The sequence below is a fragment of the Manis javanica genome, chromosome 7 (assembly GCF_040802235.1).
Source record: "Manis javanica isolate MJ-LG chromosome 7, MJ_LKY, whole genome shotgun sequence".
NCBI classification, from domain to species: domain Eukaryota; kingdom Metazoa; phylum Chordata; class Mammalia; order Pholidota; family Manidae; genus Manis; species Manis javanica.
The window spans coordinates 13116995-13139913 of record NC_133162.1 but is presented as its reverse complement, the minus strand read 5'-3'; the positions used below and the strand labels follow the sequence as shown (position 1 = coordinate 13139913).

The 22919-nt window shown below is 39.3% G+C and overlaps 1 protein-coding gene across 3 annotated transcripts in view; it reads right to left on the bottom strand.

The window, feature by feature from the left end:
- SHTN1 (shootin 1) overlaps positions 1-18131 on the bottom strand; it is a 98871-nt gene extending 80740 nt beyond the window's left edge. The window contains exons 1-2 of one of the 3 annotated variants that reach the window (XM_073240337.1): positions 17752-18131; positions 3593-3645 (exon numbers count right to left, since the gene is read on the bottom strand). In XM_073240337.1, the coding sequence (XP_073096438.1) occupies positions 3593-3633 (41 nt within the window). In that variant the 5' untranslated portion in view covers positions 3634-3645; positions 17752-18131. The remainder of the gene's footprint in view (positions 1-3592; positions 3646-17751) is intronic. The other 2 variants (XM_037011093.2, XM_037011091.2) reach the window with 2 other exon arrangements.
- Positions 18132-22919: the final 4788 nt, after the last annotated feature.

Sequence of the window (22919 nt, the reverse complement as noted above, 5' to 3'; positions counted from 1 at the left end):
GATGTTTTACTACAAAGCAGCAGATAATTCTGCTGACACTGGAAAAAAAAAGTCACATATAAGCCAAGCATTAAGAGCTAATAAGCATTTGTCACAAAGAATTGAGTAGGAACCTGGTCTTTTTGTCCTTTTCCCATCCCACCCCTGAACTCTCGGCATTCACTTGCAACAGCACAGTTTATCACAGTTATTTGTCAATTTGCCTGTGTTCCTCATTAAAGTGGTTTTACTCACAAGGGGGACCATCATATATTTTTCTTTCTACCTCAGTACCTAGAAGACAATCAACAAAAAGTTTTCCCTTCTATAAAGTTTTACTTATAAACTCAAAGAGATTCTAATTCCATCCTCAAGAGACACTGATTAAAACCACAAAATGTTCAGTATTATGCTTTTCTTAAAAAGTGAGAACTGCAAAGGAAAAGATCATTAAAACATTGGCCCACCTTCACAAATCTCTTACTCTTATCCTTGAATTCATTATGTCGGAATATCTATGCACGCATATGCACACACACATGTGAGTTTTTCTGACATAAGAATGATTTGGTATTTAACTTACAGTTTTTTAAATATAAAACCATAGATGACAAACGATTCAAAAAATATAATAAGTATGATAATCTGCTGTGTAAAATTCATGTGATAACATTAAGAATTAAGAACAAAACCAAGACTTTTGTGGAAAGAGTCAGTTAACTTCCTTAAGTTTACCTGCTTCAAAAAGAGCACTTATGGTCAGAAGACCCATGTTTGAATCTAGACTTTGTTAAGCCCTGAGGTCCTGTTCCCTGTGAAATGGGTCTGACACAGGGCTGTTTTGAAGCATCAGATGAGAGATAAGTCAATGTACACAACCGTAGTAGCTTCTTAATAAACACCCCTTCTTAAGCAACTGCCTCCTCTGAAGAGATTCATGTCCTACACTTATCTCGACAGAGGAGATTCCAAATAGGGCATAAAGGGCTCTTCACCAAAGGAATCACACCCAGTATCACTTCCCACTGATGGGCTCTTCCCATTGATAAAGAGCTAGCAACCAAGATAGGTGGGCTCAATGTGGACATGTGGAAGAGAGAAATTACTGGCAATTTTTTTTTTGTCCCTTCCACTCACGTAAAGTTTCCACACATCAAATTAACTTTGTAGGCAACAGAAGTCTTACTTGCAATTCCCATCCTTGACCGATTTAGCTCAGCTCTGGTCTGGGGCCAGGAGGCTCTGGATGGCCATGCATATTTGCTGACATGGACTGGACAGAGCTCACCCAGCCAGGCACAAGAAAGTGCTCTGCCAGAGAGAATGGTGTTCTCCATTCACCACCTCCAGAACTAAAGCTGCTTTTACTCCTTCTATGCTGCATAAAAGGCTTTTATTATATGCTTCCCTCCTTTGTAATTCAGCCTCCCTTTTCGGGGAAAAGTCTGCAGTAATAAGCCTGCTAGTCTTTTAACAGAAGATAAACAGAGTGCAGTGAACTTAAAACCACTCTATTTGTTTCACCCAACCACATGGCATTCCATATTGCTTTCTTTTCTTTTTCTTCCATTTCCCTTAATAGTTATTTTTAAAGAATTAGAACAGATGCAGATCAATAATGCATACAGATGCCATAAAAATATTAGGCCATACTCTCTGTAGAGAAACATGTAACACTTAATGGCTAAGGTAGTTTATAATCCTTCTGTTACCAAATGGATTTTACCTACAATTCCACTTGCATTAACAGATGGTTCACTTAAAACCTCACTGTAGAAAGTGGCTCTCAAACAACCATCATCATCACCGACAACAGATGTTTGCAGAACATCTATTTTTAGGGCAATGCTGGGTCTAAAAGTAAGCAAAAATTAAAGGAGGAGGAGAAGAGAAAACAATTACCCTTCTTCCTCTTACGCTATTCATTTTCTTCTATAGCCTTCCTTGTCTATCAGACAAAGACACTTGTTTACTTTCCCTCTATCCCCTACATTAAGTCAAAGAGTTCTTATGAATCAACCCTTTCAATTTGTTTTGTTCTTTCCTTCCTGGGCCAGGAACATCTGTGAAAGACATTCACTTGACTGATAACTCTGCTCTTTCTCCTACAGCTGTAAGATGGTTGGGTATCGTAGGGAAAGAGGCTCAAGCTATCGAGCCAAAGCACCACCCCTTAGCTTCACTTTGAAATGTGGGGCATCAGGGACCCAGGATTTAAGCACAAACTCCCCACTTGCTGGCATCCTCAGAACATCTGTGATTCTGGTGTTAGAATTAGACATCGTGTCAAGCTATCATTAGAGATGTATGTACCAGCCACCCTCACGCATGGATAATTTCATCATCCCACCTATCATTCCCTGAATCACCAGACAAAAGAAAGAGAAGAAACTCAAGATTTCAAAGACCAAGAATTTATTTACAAATGAGCAAAGGAGCCTTACAACTGGGTAGAAAATAATGACCTAAAAATCTATTATAATCTGCTTTGAACTTGAATACTTACCATTAATATCACCAACTATACTAAAGCTATAAAGGTAGCAAATTAATACAAGTGAGTAAGTTAGAAATAACCCTTAAGAGCCCAATAAATACCCCCAAATATGCCACAAGTTTTAAAAAATATTTACCTCACTGCCAATTTTCATTACAGCTCTTTCTATGAAATTTTAAAGATGAACCATGATTCACAACGACAACCACCTTCTTTAATAGCCACCCACAAAGGACCTGTTTTATTAATTTTACACCATGGACATTATATTTTGAAACATCTGATCAAACAAAGCAATCTAAAAGTAAATTTCATTTATATCTAAACACAATAATGGATAATTCTGCTCTCCCTCTCTGACTTTTCACCTTATATCAGTCCCTCTGCTTTTTAAAATTAGCCTTCCCTTCCATTGTCTCCTCCTTAAATTTACAGGGAAAAAATTTATGTAAACAAATATTCATAAATCTTAAATAGCCATGCTAGAGACAAAAAGGTAAACAGTCTGTAAAGGTAAGTAGATTTCAATTATTTAACACTTTAAAAATAAAACTGCCTGAGTCTCTGAAAATAGTCACCATGTTTTCCCATTTCACACTGGGTGTTGTTCAACTTCCATATATTAATAAATATATTCTATTACAGTAATTATAATATAATAATAAATATATTCATGTATGTAGAAGAAGCAAAAATACAAAAGTTTATGGGGGTGTTTGGGCTAACACCAGTGATTAATTCCTAAGAGTTTTCTCCAGAACCTAGTATGTCTAAGCCCCAAAAGTAAGTGTCTCAGGCCTTTAATTCCATCACTGGACTCCCAGACCTGACTAGTGGGGAAAAGTTCCATTCTTGGGGGCTCGAATTGCTTGGCCTGCTGCCTTGCTGCACATTTAGCTGTGTAGTTAATCTCCCAGGGCAGCGCCCACTGTGGCAGGCCTGCTATTCTTTACCATCTGGAGCCTGGAGTTGATATTAGCTTGAACCACACATGCAGGAGAAAAGAAAAAAAAAATCCTCTCATTCACATTTAACTGAAATTGGTGGCAGAACAATGCACCATGCCGTCTAGGCTTTTACACATGTAAGAAAGGGAGGAAAGGGTAAAATACAAACCTTCTCCTTTGTTTTCTGGTTTTCTGCTCTAAGGTCTTCATATTCGCCTATAGCTAAAAGAGAAAAAGCAAAGCAACATTATAACACTATCAGAAGTTTACTGTAAGAAAATCTGCAACTCAACCAACCCTGACTGTCTACTTACTGGGTTGGGGGTTGGGTAGGGAAGAAGCCACAGAAGGCTTTGGCTTTTAAAAGTAAGGAAGAGAGAGAGATGATAGCAGACGTGAGCCTAGCAAATGGAATTTCAATTCTCCAAGTTACCAGAAAGACCTATGAGCCATAAGTGGCCTATGACAAGTCACTTCTCCTCTTTGATGCTCAGCACTTGGTCTTGTGAAAGCAGACAGGTGAGTGTTCCCTGAAGTTCTCTCCAGCTGTCAGTCGGTGCTACTGTCACCCGGAGGTTTATCTTTACAATCAGCCTCCAGAATATAAATTCAGCTTACGCATTCAACTCAATGTCACCAGTGAGCTCTATCCACAAAGCAAAGAGTTTTTGCTATGAGCATTCAGCTAAGAACTATTTTCAGGCACTGTAAGGTCATCCATCACCAAGCCATGACCAGATACCTGCCAGATTCACTTCTCTGTTGGAAAAATTTATGAATTGTTGGAAATATTTCCAACTATGTGGGAAAAAAACAGCAGTTTTCTACTTAAAACTCTCGATTGCTAGAAAAATAAAGTAACCCCCACATTCATCCTTTAGCCAATGCACCGTTTTAAAACATCCTCACAGTTGAGAATATGATGTTTACAGTGCATGATGGGAAGAAAGAGAATGGTCCAGTATTAATGGTAGAGGAGAATATATAAGGTGGGACTGACACAACTGCTGCCCACTCCCAGACCAGCACCTTAACTGGCACCAGAGTGCCATGGAATCATCAGAGTGGATTCTAATACTTACACTTTTTAAAAAACTTCAGTGGGATTTATCTACAAAAACCTGTTTTTCTTAAAACAAACAACAGAAATAGACAAACAGAGCTTCCTATTTCTATGAATAATGCAAAGACAAATAAAAAATTTGAAACCAGTGGCTGTAAGAACATCCCAGAAAATCTGGTCATACAAAAATAGCCACAGAGCTTTCTATTTCTATGAACATTCCAGAAAATCTAGTCATAAATTCTAGATGTGCATGACTCTAATGTCTAGAGAAGAAAACACCTCAAAACAGACAATTCACATGGTTAAGTACATACTTTGTTTCCTCCAATAGTGATCCAAAGGGTTTAGAATAGCTACTGTAATGGTAGGACCAAAATCTTAAAGTCCAATTCAAATGAACAAATATTTATGGGATTATACCACCAATGCCCAGAAGTTTTATTAGCACTCCATGACCATCTAAAGAAGAATTAATGGACAATTGATTGAAGCCACTCCCAAAAAGAACCCTTGAACATTAGCCCATAATATAGCTGAATGTATATATATAGACACAGCAGTTTTAAAAATAATTACATTTTCAACAGAAAAGATTTGATTATGGAATGAAGCCCTCCGCACACCCCTCATCAGCCTTCAACACAAACCCCAACCAATGAGTATAAACTAAATTGTCCTTGGTTCTAAAGAAGTCAATAAAATGATGTGCCCCCTCCAACTTTTTTAACAAAAATAAGAACTAAAAGATTCTAAAAATATGTACTTATGCATTGAGTAGTCTATGGTCATGGTCCCAAACCTTATCACTATATTTAATATTGTTTTGAAACATAAATATGTATTTTATTAAGAGACTGCTGTAGTTTACTTGACATGTAAAAGTATCTGTAAATGAAGCTGGAAAATCAAAATCGATCTATTACTCTATCCCTGATCACCTATTTAACAAACAAAACAAACAAAAGGCTTGTAAGACCAAGATCTCATATTGACATTAAGAAAGTTTTTTCTATTGAAAACATCAGATAAGAGATTTGAAGCCTTTTTTAAAAATACCGATACTATTCTTCCATTATCATGCCAATAGAGTCCAGATGAAACACTGCAGACTCCAATTACTGGGTCTTTATGAAAAGCGTTAACTGAGAACCCTTCACCTATTGTATCTTAATGGAAACGACAAAAAACATACTTTCTTGTGACTATGTTCAACTTAAAAAAATAAATAAATGAAGCCAGGTATAGGGAGAGGAGAGAAAAAAGTTGGGGAAAAATTCAACCCTTGGTAGAAGGAAGGAGGCATTTGGAAGACAGAGCATAAAAGTGGGAAAAAAAACACATTTACTGATATTTTTATTTATTTGAAGTTAAAAACCAAGCTCACTGCCTAAGCAGTATTTACACACACAAAACACACACACACACACACACACACCAGATATATATTATAGTGAATATGTATGTAACCCCATACTCTCAGCAAAACTGGCAAAACCCGAAGTGACTATATTGCTCAGCTACTTCTGTGGCAATGCTAAAGGATCAGAGAGAAAACTTTATTGCTGCTTCGGAAGTGGATCACAGTTTGAGACATTTTTAAGTGAGTTGCACAGCTCCAGAGATTTGATGATAGAGATCCTCTGAATCTGAATTTAATGGGCCCAGTACAAAAAATGCACTGAACCAATGCAAAAGAAAAGATGAATTTGACCAATTCTCTGCCATATGAAAAATATCCATGACTTGGGAAGACTTCATCTCGAGTTTACAGGCAGAGTATATTTCACTGTATTTACTATAAAGCCAGATAGCACAGTAATTGAAAAGTGCAGTCTAATCCCAGCCTGAGCACTTACTAGCCAGGCAACTGTGGACAGACTGGCCAATCTAAGTCTCAGATTTCCTCATCTGGAAAACAGTAGTAATAATTACAGCTGACTCTTGAACAACTTAAGTTTGAACTGAAGAGGTTCACCTATATGCAAATTTTTTTCAATAAATACATTGGAAATTTTTTGGAGATTAGTGACAACTTGGGAAAAAAGCATTTTTTCTCTAGCTGACTTTCCTGTAATATATATATATACAGTGTATAATATATATAACACACAAAGTATGTGTTAATCAACTATTGATGTTTTGGAAAAGTTTCCAGTCAACAGTAGGCTATTAATAGTTACATTTTGGGGGTGTCAAAGTTATAAATGGATTTTCAGTTGTGCAGGAGAGAGGAGTCATTACCCCTAACACCCATGTTGTTCAAGAGTTAACTGTTTGCATCTCTCATAGTGTAACGATTGGGAGCGTACAATTGTGAGCATACAATATAAGAGTGCTCAGGCCTATTAAGTCTTCAATACATGTTGGCCATGATTATTATTACTAACATAGCCAAGTACATCAAATCTTATTTGCATGACAAGAGATTAGGGTGCTCCCTAAGGCCTTCTGTCACACATGGTCTGAAAGAGGGCAAAAAAACAAAATCTCTGAAATCCTAGAAACTCCTATCCACCAAATAAAAGGAGAAAGGGGGCTAAAGACCACCTTTAGTTTGCAGTTGTACAAAAGCAGAGGGCAATGAAGGAAAGCAGGTCCCAGAGCTGTACTTTTCAATCTGGCTGCACATTAGAATCACCTGGGGAGCTTTTAAATCATACCAATATCTCATCCCCTCTCCACCCACCGCCAACCCAAGACTCTGATTTAACTAGTCTAGGGTGGGCCTGGGCATCCTTTTTTTTTCTTAGAAGTGAGCATCCCAGGTGATTCTAACATGCAGCCCCTGAGGGGAATCACTACTTGAGAGTACAGAATGGGAGGAGAGAGAGATGTGGAAAAAAACAAGGAAAATATCAGGCAAAGCACGCATTTGAAGAATCACACTGGTTCTCTATTTTCTAACTCCCTAATGCCAAGAAAGGGAGTTTTCTTCCCAAGATGTGAATCATGACATTGCCAGCCCAGAAAGCTGCTGAGTACATACGGCTGTTTCAGGAACACAACAACTGAAGTTCATGACTACAGGCCAATAACCCTCTGGCTAAGGTGAACAACAATCAGTGTCGGCCTCGGCCTCTCCCAGTTTCTGCACTGATGAGTCCAGTGTCCCCGGAAACTCTCAGTCCCAGGTAGGCTGATCACTCTATCTCTAGCATTAGCTGCGGATCAGTATTCCAACCAATACTTTCTAGACCCGTACTGTCAAATATGGTAGCCACTGGCCACATGTGGCTACTTTTAAACTTATTACAATTAAATACAATTTCAGATTCTGTTCTTCAGTTGCAGTAGCCACATTTCAGGTGCTCAAGAGCTACATATGGCCAGTGGCAACCATCGTGGACAGTGGACACAGAACATTCTACTGAAGAGCACTATTCTGGACATCTCTGTCCAGACACCCTACAGGCACCACAAACTCAGTATGTCAGAACTGAACTCATCGGCTCCCTTTCACCCAAACCTCTTACTCCCTGTAGGCAGAGTCTCCTTTCATTGGTGTCCTCAGGCTAGTACCTCAGGATCATCCTTGATTCCTCACTTTCTCCTGCTTCCAAAGGGTCTTAGAACTGCTCAGATCTCTTAAAATGAATTTCCAACCTGTTCTTCCTCTACAGCCAGTATCTCTACCCTAATTCTGACTTGCAATAATGGCAAAACCCCCTTAGCTAGCTTCTAACCTCCCGTTCATTCTCCCCTTCCAAGTTCATTCTTTACAAAGTAGATAGCTTAGCAACGAACCAACCTATTTATTTAATTCTCTTAAAAGCCCCCAAAGACATTAGCTTCACACCCAGGGACCCCACTCCCACCATTCAGCCTCAGCGACCACTCCCTTCCCACTGGACCCAAAGCCCCAGTGCTTCCCTGAATCCTCTGAGACATGTTACACCCAGGTGCCTTTACAAATGTTTTTCCTTCTGCCTGCAAAGTCTTTTACTCCCCATCTTCCCTAACTCCCCCTTTTCAATGCAAGTCACCTTTCATTTCTTCTAGGAACTGCCCATATACTTCAAGCAAAAAATTGGCACTTGTATTTCTAACATATAACCAGAGTACACCATTGATACATCTCTATTAGAGCATCCATGTATAACAAACTATCTGAGCATAGGTGTGTTTTGTCTTTTCTCCCACTTAATTCACTGCTATACACTTTCCCCTAGCAGAATACCAAGCACAGTATCAATGCCTATATGGAATGAATGGCTGGTTCATAGAAATCTGTGATGTAGACCAATTAAGCCAAACATTAACATCCCCATTTTAAAATGAAAGCATAAATGCACAGGGAAGTTAAATCCTACAGAGAGAAATGGTGGGGGAAGAACCAGACTACTGATTCCCAAAGTCATTCGTGTAAAAATCATGACAGCATTACTGTGTACAATGTGCTAAAGCATCAGACAGAAAAAATCCTCTCGGGTAAGGATTATGTCTTTCTGCATTCAGATGTCCACATCTAGCACAATGCCTGACATACACTAGGCGGGTGAATAATGTGTGTTAAATTAAGGAAGGAGGAAGAATGAATCTAGGTCTTCACATGAACAAACCATGAAAGAGCATATACTCTCCTCCCCATATTAAAGGGTCTCTTAGATCATATGTTACTACAGGGTACTTAATAAAAATGAAGCCTTAAATAGCCATCAAATATGACTAGAAAAACACTGCCACCTGAGATCTCTGAATGTAGTGTCTCATCCATTGAATCTGCATCTTTGAGACTCATGGAGCCTTGAAACACCTCTTACTAATGGGGAATGAGGACATGAGTCATAACAGATAATGTTCAATTAGGACATTATTCCCTTCTGCGCACATCCCAATGGGTCCTGCTCTTAAAGCCAGAGTAGAAAAAGAAGTCATTTATACCTTCCTTGTTAATTAAAGCATTAGAAAAGCCAGGGAAAACATAGCTGGAAAGCCTGATCAGAAAACAGAGATGACAGATTTCACATCAGAAATTACAGCAAGTCTGAAATCCACTCATCACTTGGTGGAACACACAGCTCAGTGTTAATGAATTAATGTTGCTTAAGAAATACTCTCAACAAACTACACTAATGACTTCAAATCAACCAACAGAAAGGAAGGAAACTGAGTAACTTTCAAATACAAATATAAGTCTGGTTTCTGGTCTAGCATGTAAGAAGCTTGTAAATATAGGTATTCATACTTTTACACCATCCTCACATAAACAAAAAAGCTGAACAAACCAAAAATCATCAATGCTTTTAAATCCATCAGAGAATAGATGTCAGAGACAAATCACTACTTCAAAAATTGAAGAGTCACTCAGGCAGACACAGAGGACCACAACTCAGTGGACCAGAAGCCCAGATGCAGAACCTCTTCAGGAACCAGCACCAAGATAGGAAAACCTAAACTGTAATTAACAAATTGCTGGAGATTCAGTTCTAACCAGTTTATGAGTTGAAAATTCCAGAAGTCGGGGGGGGGGGGGAGGGGGGAGGCACTCATAGGAGAAAGCCCACACTTGGTGAATTTTACCTCCAGGAGTGCTACGAGGTCCCTATGATGAATATCAGAGAAAATGTCCCTCCTTCTGGCAGCGTGGGGAGGAGCCCTGCTGAAATATGCCCAGAGCATCCTGTTCTCCTCCAGGCCTGCCCTCAAGAGACGTTGTCTTGCCAGAGCCTAACAGACCTGAAGGAAGGCAATACCCAAGTCCAGTCCCCTCTAGCCTTCCTATCTGACCTAAGGGGGAAGAAAACAAAATTGAGAAGCACTTGTGGAAATCACAGCCCAGAGGCACAAGCTCACTGAAGACTGAGACTTACAGGACTACAGAATGCTTCCCTTCCCAGTACCTTACCATTCAATGAATGCTTATTACAGCTTTATTTGTAACTGCCAAAACTTGGAAGCAACCGCAATGTTCGTCAACAGGTGAATAGATAAACAAACTGTGGTACATCCATACAGTGCAGTGTTACTCCGTGATAAAAAGAAATAAATGAGCTATCAAGCCATAAAAAGACTTGGAGGAACCTTAAGTGAACATTGTTAAGGGAAAGACGCCAATCTAAAAAGACTACAAACTGTACAATTTCACTTACATTCTGGAAAAAGCAAAACTATGGAGCCAGTAAAAAGATCAGTGGTTGCCAGGAATTCAGGGATAAGGAGGAAGGAACGAACAGGCAGAGCAGAGGAAATTTTTGGAGTAGCAAAATTATTCTGTATGATAATATAATGGTGGGTACACGTTGTACATTTGTCAAAACCCACAGAATGTCTGATATAAAGAATGACCCTTAATGTATACCACGGACTTTAATTAATAATAATGTGCCAACATTGGCACAATTCTAAAGAAATGTACTACACTAACACAATATTAAAATAGGGGAAACAGGCAGGCTAGGGGAGGTGAGGGACTATGTGGAAATTGTACTTTCTGCTCAATTTTTCTGTAAACCTAAAACTGTTCCCAAAAAGTCTTATTTAAAACAATCAAAAAGATATATAACGGAAATCATACCCTGATTTCCACAGAGGACTTAACATAGAAATCAAGTAACTAAAAGGATCCTAATATTTTACTGTTCATTATACTGTTCAAGAATTTCACAACACATTTTAACATTTAAAATGCTGAGCCAATATGGTAAGCAGAGAAAAACAAAAGCCATGTTCCTTCTATATTTTAAAGCAAAGCCTGGCTGTGTAACTGCTTTATAAAATAAAATCTATGGCAAAACAAAGTTTAAAGTACACATACTTTTTGGATCCAACAGTTCCACTTCTGAGAATTTTTCCTAGAGCTGTACCTACACATATGTATGCACAAGGATATAAGCAGCATTATTATTTTTAATATACTTTAATTTTATAATCTTTAGATTTATAGCAAAATTACAAAACTGGAATAGAGTTCCCATACACTCTACAGTTTCTCCTATTATTAATATCTTACATTAGTATGATACATTTATTAAAGTTATGGGAACAATATTGACACATTATTATGAACTGAAGTCCATACTTTGTGTTTCCTTAATTTTTACCTAATGTTCTATTTTTTTCTAGGATTCCATCCAGATACCACATTACATCTAGTTATCATGTCTCCTTAGACACCTCTTGGCTGTGACAGTTTCTCAGACTTTGCTTGTTTTTGATGACTTAGTTTTGAGGAGTACTGGTTAGAGTTTTGTAGAATGTCAGCTGGGATTTGTCCGATGTTTTCCTTATGATCACACTGGGGCTTTGGTTTTATTTTGGTTCCAAATGATAGGGCATTACTATGCTCACCTGTGAGTGCACATCCGTTGTCCCTGTCTGCCCAGCCTGCATTCTTGCTGAGGCACACCAGTCGTTTCTGGACAACTATTCCAACCCACTCATGGGGGCTGCCAATCAAGGCGCCCTGCACCTCTCATGGAGGTAAAGTGCCATTTTCATCACTCCATAACAAAAGTACATACTATCAACAAGGCTTAAATCTCTACTGAAGTCGACCTGGATCACCTGGCTAAGGTAGTGTCTGCAGGTTTCCTCACTGTAAAGCTACTCTTTATCCCCCATTCTATACTATCCTCTTTGAAAGGACATTATGCACAGCCCACGCTTGCAGAGCAGGGCATTTTGCTCTACCTCTTTGTGTGGGAATATCTACATAAATTATTTGGAATCCTTCTGTATTGAAGCTTTATCTCTTCTCCCTGTTTATTTATTCAACCATTTATTCATATCAAGATGAACTCATTAATATTTTTTATACTTTGGGTTATAATCCAATATTTTGTTTTTCAAATTGTTCCATCTTTGGCCAATGAAGTTCATTCAGTTGGTTCTTGTATCTCTCTGTCATGATTGTGGGCGTATTTGGGCACTTTCTTACTTTCTGATACTACAAAATGCTCCAGGCTCACCTTGTGTATTTCCTGCCCTGGTCATCCCAGTCCTAGAATCAGCCATTTCTCCCAGAAGCCCTGACCCTTTTACTGAAGAATGGTATTAGAAGCCACATTCTGGAGCTAGATGGGCTCACTGGCACATCTAGGCTCTCAGCTGACAGAGCAAGGAAATATGTGTGTATACTAACCCTACATATATGCACACACACATACCTATAAATGTTTCTGTATGTAACCATCTGTATTCACATTAAGTTAAACATGAATTCACACTGATGCCTCTACCTCTCAGCTATTATGAGCATTATTTTTTATAGGAAAAAAAAAGAAACACAGAAGTGTCCATCAGAGGACATTAACTACACTGTGAAGATCCATACAGTGGAACACTAGCCAATCAATTTTTAGAGAATTGATTCTATATGTACTGATATGAACTCTATAATCTATATTAAGTGATAAAACATAATTTATGGAAGGAAATAGAACAAAAAATTAATAGTAGAGAACTCTGAGGAGTGGAAATGGAGTTAAGAGCATGTATTGTCAAAGGGGTGATACTGCCCTCAAAGAGGAAAAAAAATCTTAGATATTAGAATGGTGTGTAGACTTCCAAAAGACCATGACACATAAAAAGATGTACAATATATCTATGGTAATATACTACTACACTACTACTCAGCAACGTAAATGAACTACAACTACAGGCAATGAGATTGATAAATCTCATGCACATAAGGACTGAAAGAAGTCAGAAGCAAAAAATACTTTATGATTACAGTTATGCAAATTTCCAGCAACTGGCAAAAGTTATCTTTAGGGACACCGAATATCTTTGGGAAAAGAAAGGTGATAGACATTAGAGGGACTATAGAGGGGCTTCAGGAAATCCTCTGGTTTAAGTGTTGTTAGAAACTTTTAAAAAAATAATTTGCTGACATGTTCATTTATATTTTGTGCACTTTTCTTAATCTGTACTATATTTTGTTGTAAAAGCAGAAAAATCTGAATATAAATTTTACAAAAATGCAACCAGATGAAGAAAAATACGTTTACCAGTCTCCTTCTCATAAATAAGTGTGTGAGTACATACATAACCTGGTTATTCAGAGTTTTCCTCTGGACCACACTTGGAAAAATACTGGTGTAAAGACGAGTCTGCACTTGACACCAAGGCAACCATGTAGCCCCAAACTGCTTTCTCCTGATGACTTTGTATGGATCCAAGAATGGCAAGGGTTCAGTTTTTGCACACTGATATAGTCATGCTGACAGGCAACAGTTTTGATCCCTTTTGCCAAAATAATGGTCTAGCTACTTTCTAGCCTAGGAATCCAGGGAACACTTGAAGCCTCCTTTAATTACTAACTCAGCTCTCAGAATAAGCTTGACTTAATTTCCATCTGAACCCTAAGCACTCTCTCAATAATCATGGGGAGAATTATACTAACTCTGAAGATGAAAGGAGATTACTTTGCTTTAAAACCAATTATCTCACCATAGGAAATCTATTTGCAATAATGTCAGCCCAAGAACAGTCCACAACTTTTGACTTTGTTGTTGTTACTATTTTGGTCTTATGTTAGAACATCCTTATTGTTAAGTGGCAAATCACTCTCCTCAAAAGTTCCTCAACAAGTTCCAAATAACAGGGCATTACTATGCTAATCTGTGAGTGCACATCCGTTGTCCCTGTCTGCCAGGCCTACATTCTTGCAGAGGCACACCAGTCGTTTCTGGACAACTATTCCTACCCACTCATGGGGGTTGCCAATCAAGGTGCCCTGCACTTCCCTGGCCAAAGGACTTAAACACATGACCCAAACTAGGCCAGTCAGACACTCTTCCTGAAGTGTCTACCACCATATATATGCCTACCATCTCTAGACTATGAGCTCCTCTGCATCAGCAGAGACGAGGTTTTGTTCATCTCTCTCTCTCTGATGCCTAGGACAGTGCCTGGCTATGAATATTCAGTGCATGTGTGCTGAATGAATTACAAAGAAAATCACGTACTTAAATAAATGCTGAGCTATGTCTATCATTTCCCAACAGAATTCTAGAAGGGGAGCAAATTGCATGATGTTCTGTAAGGAAAATGTACACTTCAGTAGCTAGGAAATATGTGTCGGAAATAGTATACCCAGTTGCCATTTCTCAGCACATTAAAGATGTCAATCAGTCCAATAAAATAAAGCCCCAAAAAAGACAAAAGGAGAATTACCTCATTACCTCAACATCTGCTTGAACATAAGCAATCACACACTGGCTAATTTTTTTTAAAGGGACATAATATAACTTTCTAGAAAGACATAATATAGCTAATTATACCATTCACTAGAAGGGAACATACAATGTTTTGAAGTAATTCAGAAGTGGGTGTGATTTATAAGACATAGAGCTTAGGGGATGGTAAGTATAAATTAGATTGTTCATATTATGACAGACTCCGTCATTGCATTTCACAACTTCTGTCAAAAGCAACCTTATTCACCACACCAGTGAGGGCTTCACATTAGGGAAGGCTGCTGTCAGCTCTGCCATTTGGAGTAGACAGCAGCCTTCTTTCTGAGCACCCTCCTGGGGTAGGGGTTCAAATTTCAGACTTAAAACTCACTAAGAAAAGAACAAGATGATGAAATCTAAATGGCCTATAAACATGTAAAAAAAAATACCAACTTCACTACCAGACAATACAAATTTTTGAAAGATGCTATTTTTGCTCATCGATTGGCAAAAATTAAGGAACTTGGCAAGCTGCCAAAACCAATAAAGACTGCTGTTGGTCAATGTTGACCAGTGTGTGGGGACATGGACACAACTGGGGGTGGGGGTAGGGGATGTGAACTGGTACAGCCATTTGGGGGGGACACATACAATGTCTAGCAAAACTTTATGTGTTCAGGCCCTCTAACCAACAATTCCATTTCTAAGAAACTATCCCAGAAAAAATAAATTTATAACTGTGCAAATTTATTTGCATGATTATTTGATTAATAACTACTAGACAATAAACTTGGTGAAAACAAAGGTTGACTGCTTCACTATCTCTACCTACAGTGCATAGCACATGGGCCTCATATATGGTAGGTACTGGTAAGCATTTGTTAAAGGGATAAATGAATACGTCTATTCAGTGTTAAGGAAGGAAGATAGAGTGTCTAATTGATAATAGTTCTTCTTGTTTACATTAAATAGAGGGAGTGGAATTATTCATGATGCTAACAGGTAGTAAAAAGTATTGTCAATTTTTAAAAATCAATCATGCAATCAGCTTAAAAATTAATCATAATATTGATAAGAGGTCAAACATCTAGTTGCCTGTTCTTCCATCTCAAATCTCTAGCTTTGCATTTCCAGTTAGTTTCATAGATGAAACAGTAATTAAATATACTTCAATTGCTATCATGGTATATGATCCAATGACAAACAAATGCCCTGGTTTTGAGAAGTATAAAAATCACACTTTGATCTGAAGAAAATCCCAGCAACTATGTAACCTAACTCAATATCCTTTAAAAAAAAGTGAACTTTCAAGAAACACAAACTTCGAAGTCGGACTGTTCTACTGCCTTTGATATGCCCTTAATCAAGGAAATACGGCCTCTAAAAACACCAATGTTTTCTAATACAAAAAAGAACAAGAAACTTTAAGAATTTTCCTTTTTTCAGCTCTCAAATATAACACTGAGATAGAGACTGTGTTCCAAAATCAAACACAAACAATTTATGGATTATCTGTATTGTTAACCTACCCTTGAAATTACATACAGAATGAAAAGGAGTGAAGTTTTTTATGTTATAATTATTGCAAACTGGCCATCTATCAAAAGATCTGGTAGGTAGCCACGAGTGATACTACCAACAATGAAAGCTCCAAGAGTTTAGAATGAGTACGAGTCTTTATGTTATCGGGAATGTGGGTGTTATTACAAATAAATTACTAATAGAATAATCCAGCCCCTCACTAACACCTGAGAAATTCCAGATAATGGCATTCAGCCCACCCACTAGATTCACTGATGCTTGTGACTTTCTGATCTTAGGCTTTTTGAAGACAGGAGTTGAAAGCACTTGGAAGACAGAAGTCATTGCCATTTATCCAACACTTTCTAGATGGTGAATACCACAGGGATGTGTTCTGTCCACTTCAGTGAGGTTAATTTCAGCAAAGTTAGCAAATAGTACTGTTGAGATTTGTTTCCAAGAGTGTGGGCTCCAGAGGGATCCACACATCCTTTGTGAATGGTGTGTTTGTACTTTCAAGAAACAAGAGGTTGACCAGGCAGGACCTCATGAAATCACCTAGGTTAGCCCTTGCCTGAAGTCAGGTGAGGCTTCATTAACTACAAGACTGATGAAGGGGAAGAGACTCTTCCAAGTTCACAGAGTTGGTGAGTTAGGCAAAGAGAAGTGAAAGAGCCAGGAGTAAACACCCAGATCAGCCTCAGAGCAGGGCCCCTTCCATTATGAGATCATGTAAGCAAGTTATTGAGAAAAGCTCATGTTCTTACACATTTTTACTTCCTAAATCTGTGTAGTTCCTCCCTTTCTTGACCCATATTCTCAAGCCATCCTTGGTCAAGTAATATTAATTTTAAATGTAAAAAAGTGTTTGGTTCACATTTGATCGTGAATTTGACTTTGTTCATAAGTGTGATAAGTGATAAAAATGATTGGAACAGTTCTTTATTATGGGATGATCTCATTACCAGGCAGTGCAGAAATGCATGTACATGGCCTAGCTTTCCTGCAGACTGGAGCCAAGTGCTAATTCAGAAACCCGACAAAAGCAGGGTGCTGACTCCCTGACTAATAAATAAATTGCTAAACTGGGAGGTGATAAAAACACATCACGGCCTGAAAATCCTGGTTAGGTAAGAAAAAATGAACTAGACAAAACCAGAATGAGAAGCGCGAAAGGCTGTGCGGCAGCGCTCAGGCCTCCCAGCGCCCAAGAGATAGGGTGGGGCCAAGGCTAGAGAGCTAGGCCGGCGGAGCTCCCAAACCGCCCCTCCCAAGACAGCCTGTCCCACCCGCTGTTCCCGCGTGGAAGGTGGCACGGGGGGCTCCGTCCGCGCCGCATGCTGGGCCCTTCCCCCCGCCCCGGACCGCCAGCTAAAGCCAACGGAGGCAGCGCTTCCCGCACTGCGGGGCCGACACTCCCGACACCCGCGCTTCGCCCTCGGCTCCGGGCTCTCCAATGCGCCCGGCGCGGAGGGCGCTTCCCCACGGGTGACGGAGCTAACGAGGGTGACCCCCGCGGCCGCAGCCCCCTGCCCGGCTCGCCCCGCCGCAGCCCCGGCGCTCCGGAGCAGCCCCCGCCACGGGCCGCGGCTGTCACCACCTGGCCGCCGCGCGCCCGCCTACCTTGCTCCTTCAGACTGGTGATGAGCTGAAGCTGCTGCTCCTCATCCGAGCTGTTCATTTCGGCAGGTGGGGCCGGGAATAAACGGAAGGGAGGGAGAGGCGAGCGGTACAGCAGGAGGCGGGGGAGAAAACGCAGGACGCCGGCGGCGTGCGGCTTCACTACCCGGAAGTGGGGCTTGCTCCCGCTCCCGCTCCTCCTCCTCCCGGCGCGGAGCGCGCGCGTGAGATCATCCCCGCGCACCTACCGGGTGGCCCCGGCGGCTGCACCTGCAGGCGGGGCGGGGCGGGGTCGGAGATACGGGCGACGCGCGGATCCGCGCCCTGGGCTGCGGCCGCCGCGGCGCTGTGCTGCCGCCTCCGGGCCGGCGCCGCAGGGTGCGCCTCGGGGGGCGTGCGGACCTGCTCGTCGGCGCCCAGCCCGCTCCTGCACCGCTCTCTCCGCCTCGGCCCCGCGGACGCCGCGGGGCATACAGGAGAAAATTGGCCTTGGATCTGGGAACCCCACTTCGAACGCTGCCCAGGGCCGCTCCCCTGGGGCCACCGATGTAGAGCGGGACGTAAAGGGCAATCAACAGCCAGACTTCTTCCCCAGTTCTCTCGTAGTGCACTCTGGGGCCAGGGTGGGAAAACCTAGGCACCCACCAAGGTCAGGGGCAGGCCCAGTGGTGTACGTTTTGCACCTTGAAAAGCAGACGGGCTGAAACAGGCCAGCCCGGTAAGCTAACCCACAGCTAGCGAAGGACCACATGGTAGCCAGCAGTTCCCAGGGCCTGGGCTGGCTCTCTCCAGCCCGCGGGATTTGAGGGATGGTCAGAACCTGGGCCCTGCAACACGTGGGTCGCCGTGTCTCGGATCATCTGGTTGGCAGTGATAGATAGGACCTGCTCTTTAGGGAGGCTGCCATTGCAGTCCAAATTCCCAAGGACACATGGCTGCCTGGCAGTAGAGGCTGGCGGAGTGAAGCCCAGCATCTGTCCCACTTCCCTGCCCTCTGCACTGTGTAAACCCAGCTTGGGGTTAGACCCTGACTGGAAGAGGGGAGGCAGGCCTGCCAGATTTCAAAATGGCTCTCCCAACCCCCAGTTGCTAATGAGTCTTTGGTCAAGTCTCCTGACCTCTTTGAACTTCATCTACAGAATGAGAGTAATACTAATACCTGTTCCCCAGGAAGAGTTGTAAGGATTGAACAAGGAGAGAAAGATACACGAACCACCAAATCCAGAATTGGACATTTAACAGGTGTTCTTTTTTTTTTCTTTTTCTAAATGAAGGTTACAGATTGTGAAACTGGGGTTGTGGATGTTAATTATCAGCTAAAATAGACACAGTTCTTTACGCTGATCATTAGCCTTCCAAAATAAATCCAAATTAAATTAGATTTACTGTACATCCTGATTTTTCTCATCACCCCACAGCTCTTAGTGTGGGTACTACACCCACACAGTGCTTCTCTGCTTATTCTTCACTTGCGATTTTATGCAAATGCCCAACTCCATTTACTAAGTGTGTCCCCATGATAGAGGGAGCTGGGCTATAGGTAAATGCTGTAACTAGTATCTGTCTGATATTTCTACTAACTACTAACTCAAACTTTGAGAAGACGATAGCATTGCTTTCTCTGATTCTGAAAAGGCAGTATCATTTTAGCATGAGTGATTCAATGGTAGAATGATCTAAAAGAGTGGTATAGTATTTTTAAATAGAGTACATTAAAGTTTTGAAACTTTAATTTTGGTATGGGGTCTTATTATTTCAATCTTTTCCTTAGTTTTTATTAGATAGTTTAAGATAGTTGCATATCAGTTGCCATGAAGATCCCTAGGAGATAACCAAATGGCCTCTGCCCTGAGATTACACCTTAATACTCAGAGTTTAAAGAAGGCCCAGGAGACATTTCAGACTCAACTACATGAAAATATCAATGATATGTGCTAGCAGGTATTATGTATAAAGAGAAATCATTTCTTTCCAGAAAAAAAAACAAGAGCTTTGGGTAACAAATCATAGCCATCTAGCTTCTGTAGTACAGCCAGGAAACCTGTTAAACCTGGTCAGTCAACCTGACTGCTGGACAATGCCCAGAGGCCTCTTCCAAATCTAAATAATCAGGAATATTCTCTCATACTCTACCAAATATCAGAGTACCCATTAAATATTTGGGGTATTCACAAAGTTCCATTTTTTAAATGGCTGATTTAATTGTCTACTCCTTTAGTACAGTAATTATGTATGACTTTTGGAGTTTATGATTGAGTTAATTACCAAATCTATAATTAAATGGAGACCTTTGCTCCCACACTGAATTTGCAACCCATTGAAATTAACCTGTTTACCTTCCTTGAAATTCAAATAGCCTCCTGAAATACAATATGATATTATCTTGAGGGCATAGAATAAATTATTAGGATGGCTATTAGAGTCACTGGGATTCAGATCTCCCATTACACTATGTTTTATTTATATGATATGAACATTGATGGAAAGGATAGAAGTGATATAATAAGTTTTTGTTCTGTTTAATATTGCGTATAGGGATTTATGTTACATGCATCATAATAGATTTATTAACCTCCATATAATATACAATCAAAAACCTTCAAAAATGTTTGTCTATACATATACAGAGAGAAAGGAGGGACTTCTTCAAAACAAACTGAAAGGATATTTACCAATTCAGGACAATGGCTGCCTCTAGGGGTAGAAAAGAGAGGGTCAGTTCCAAGGGGTGAGGAGTGCAATGGGCGAGAACAGTGGTCAAAAGATTTTCTCTTTACTGTTTGCATTTTCAGAAAATTAAAGTAAAATCACATTATTCGTGCCTTTTTTTTGAGGCATATGATAAACTAAATCAAAATACAATAGGAATAAAAGGTTCATTTCCTTTGATCTACTAATTCAGTATTAGGGAATCTGTCCTAAAAGGCCTCATATAAAAATAACTCTTTATGTAAAGAGCTAATTATTATATAAAAGTGATAACTTGAATATTATTTAAAAATAAAAAGAAATTAAGTATTGATATGTGCTATACCATGGATAACCTTTGAAAACATTATATTAAATAAAAAAGCCAGTTAGAAAACACTAGATAATGTAATATTCCATTGACATGGAATGTGAAGAATACAGAAATCCGTAGAGAAAGCTGATCAATGGTCATTTAGGACAAGGGGCTTTGGAGAAAATGGGAAGTGACTGCTAATAGGTATGGAGTTTCTTGTTAGTGTGATATAATTTTTCTAAAATTGATTGTGGTGATAGTTGCACAACTCTGTGAATATATTCAAGCCATTAACATTGTATACTTTAAGTGTACACTTTGCATAGGAGAATTCTATGGTATATGAATTACAGCTTAATAAAGCTTTTATAAAAAAACATTTTCAGAGGAAGAAAACTTTAACCTTAATACACTTAGGTAACTCTATTAAATTTTTAACTTTCCTATACAAATCTTTTTCATTTTTCAAATCTTTGTATATATAATAGTTTGTTCTACATTTTACTAAACATTGTCTCATGTATACTTCATCTTGTACCAACATAATATATATATTTACTCAATATTCAGTATAGCAATGAACACTTAGTCATTCTCAAATTCTTAGGTATTTGAGTTGCTAATAATATATGTCTATTTGTAAATAGTGCAGAAAGAATACAAGGGCCATGCATAGGTATACCACAGTCGAACTGTTAAAAAACAAACAAGATTCAGGCCTTAAAAGAAGACCTTTTTTTTTACAACATTATTATTATTTAATGCTGTAATCATTAAACGATTACAACCAAATTCAACACTGAACAATGTAAAATTCATGGTATCTAGCATCCAAAAATTACAGTAAGAAGCAAAGAATAATATGACCCATAAAGAGGAGAGAAATCAGTCAATAGAAACAGACCCATCAATGACTGATGAAATTATCAGACAAAGACCTTATAAGCAATATTATGTCTTATAAATATAATCAAAGATATATCAAAGATATAAAGGAACCATAAATAAGATGACAGACAGGAGATATAAAAAAGCACTCCAATAGAGCTACAAAAGATAACAAATACAATATCAGAAATGAAAAATAAAATACACACACACATCAGATAGGATTTACTAGAAATTAGGTAATGCAGAAGAAAAGATGATTGATAATCTTGCAGCACAGCCATACTATCCAAAATGAAACTGGAAAAACAAGATTTTTGAAAAAGTAAGCAAGCATCACAGACCTAAAACAAAGTACCAGCCACTTTAACACACATGAAATTGATGACCAACAGCTTTTTTTGTAGCAATGGAAAAGTTACTCCTCAAATTCATATGGCATTGCAAGGAGCCCCAAATAGCCAAAACAATCTTGAAGAAGAAAAAAAATTGGAGGACTCATGCTTTCCAACTTGAAAATTTATTACAAAGCTCTTGTATTAAGAATGTAGTATTGGTCTAAAGACAGATATATCAACCAATGGAATAGAAAAGAGCAACTAAAATAAATCCTCGCGGTGATGGTCGAATTTGATTTCAACAAGGGTGCCAGCACTGCTTGAATGGGGAAAGGACAGACTTTTCAACAAATGGTGCTGGGGAAACTGGATATCCACATGCGGAAGAATGAAACTGGACCCTTGCCTTCCACCACATACAAATTAACTCAAAATGGATCAAATACTGAAGTGTAAAAGCTAAATAAATCTAAACTCTACTGCTGATATATGACATTACCTCACTAAAAGGGGTGGAGGGGAAAAGAGCTGACCTGAGTAACTATGGATAACAATATTTTGACTAGATACTGTAAGACTAAAGATAAAATGAACTGTACACAAACACAGCCCAAGTTGACAAATTTGCCTTTTATGGGGGATGGGTTAGTAATTCTGAAACTACTTAACATGATACTAGATTTGAATAAGTAAATAAATTGTAGATAATGGGAGGTAGGTTTCTGACTGTCAGAAAAAGAAGTTACAGTCAGTTCTGTTATATGACATGTGTTTTTAAAAATCATGCTGAGCAAAATTGCAGAACAAAAAGCATATATTTTATAAGAAAAACGAGTATGGGACACAACCAAAACCTTTGTCAGTATATACATAAAAAAAAGATAGGAGTCTAATGAAAATGGTAGCACAGTTTTACACATGCTAAATAATAAAGAAACATA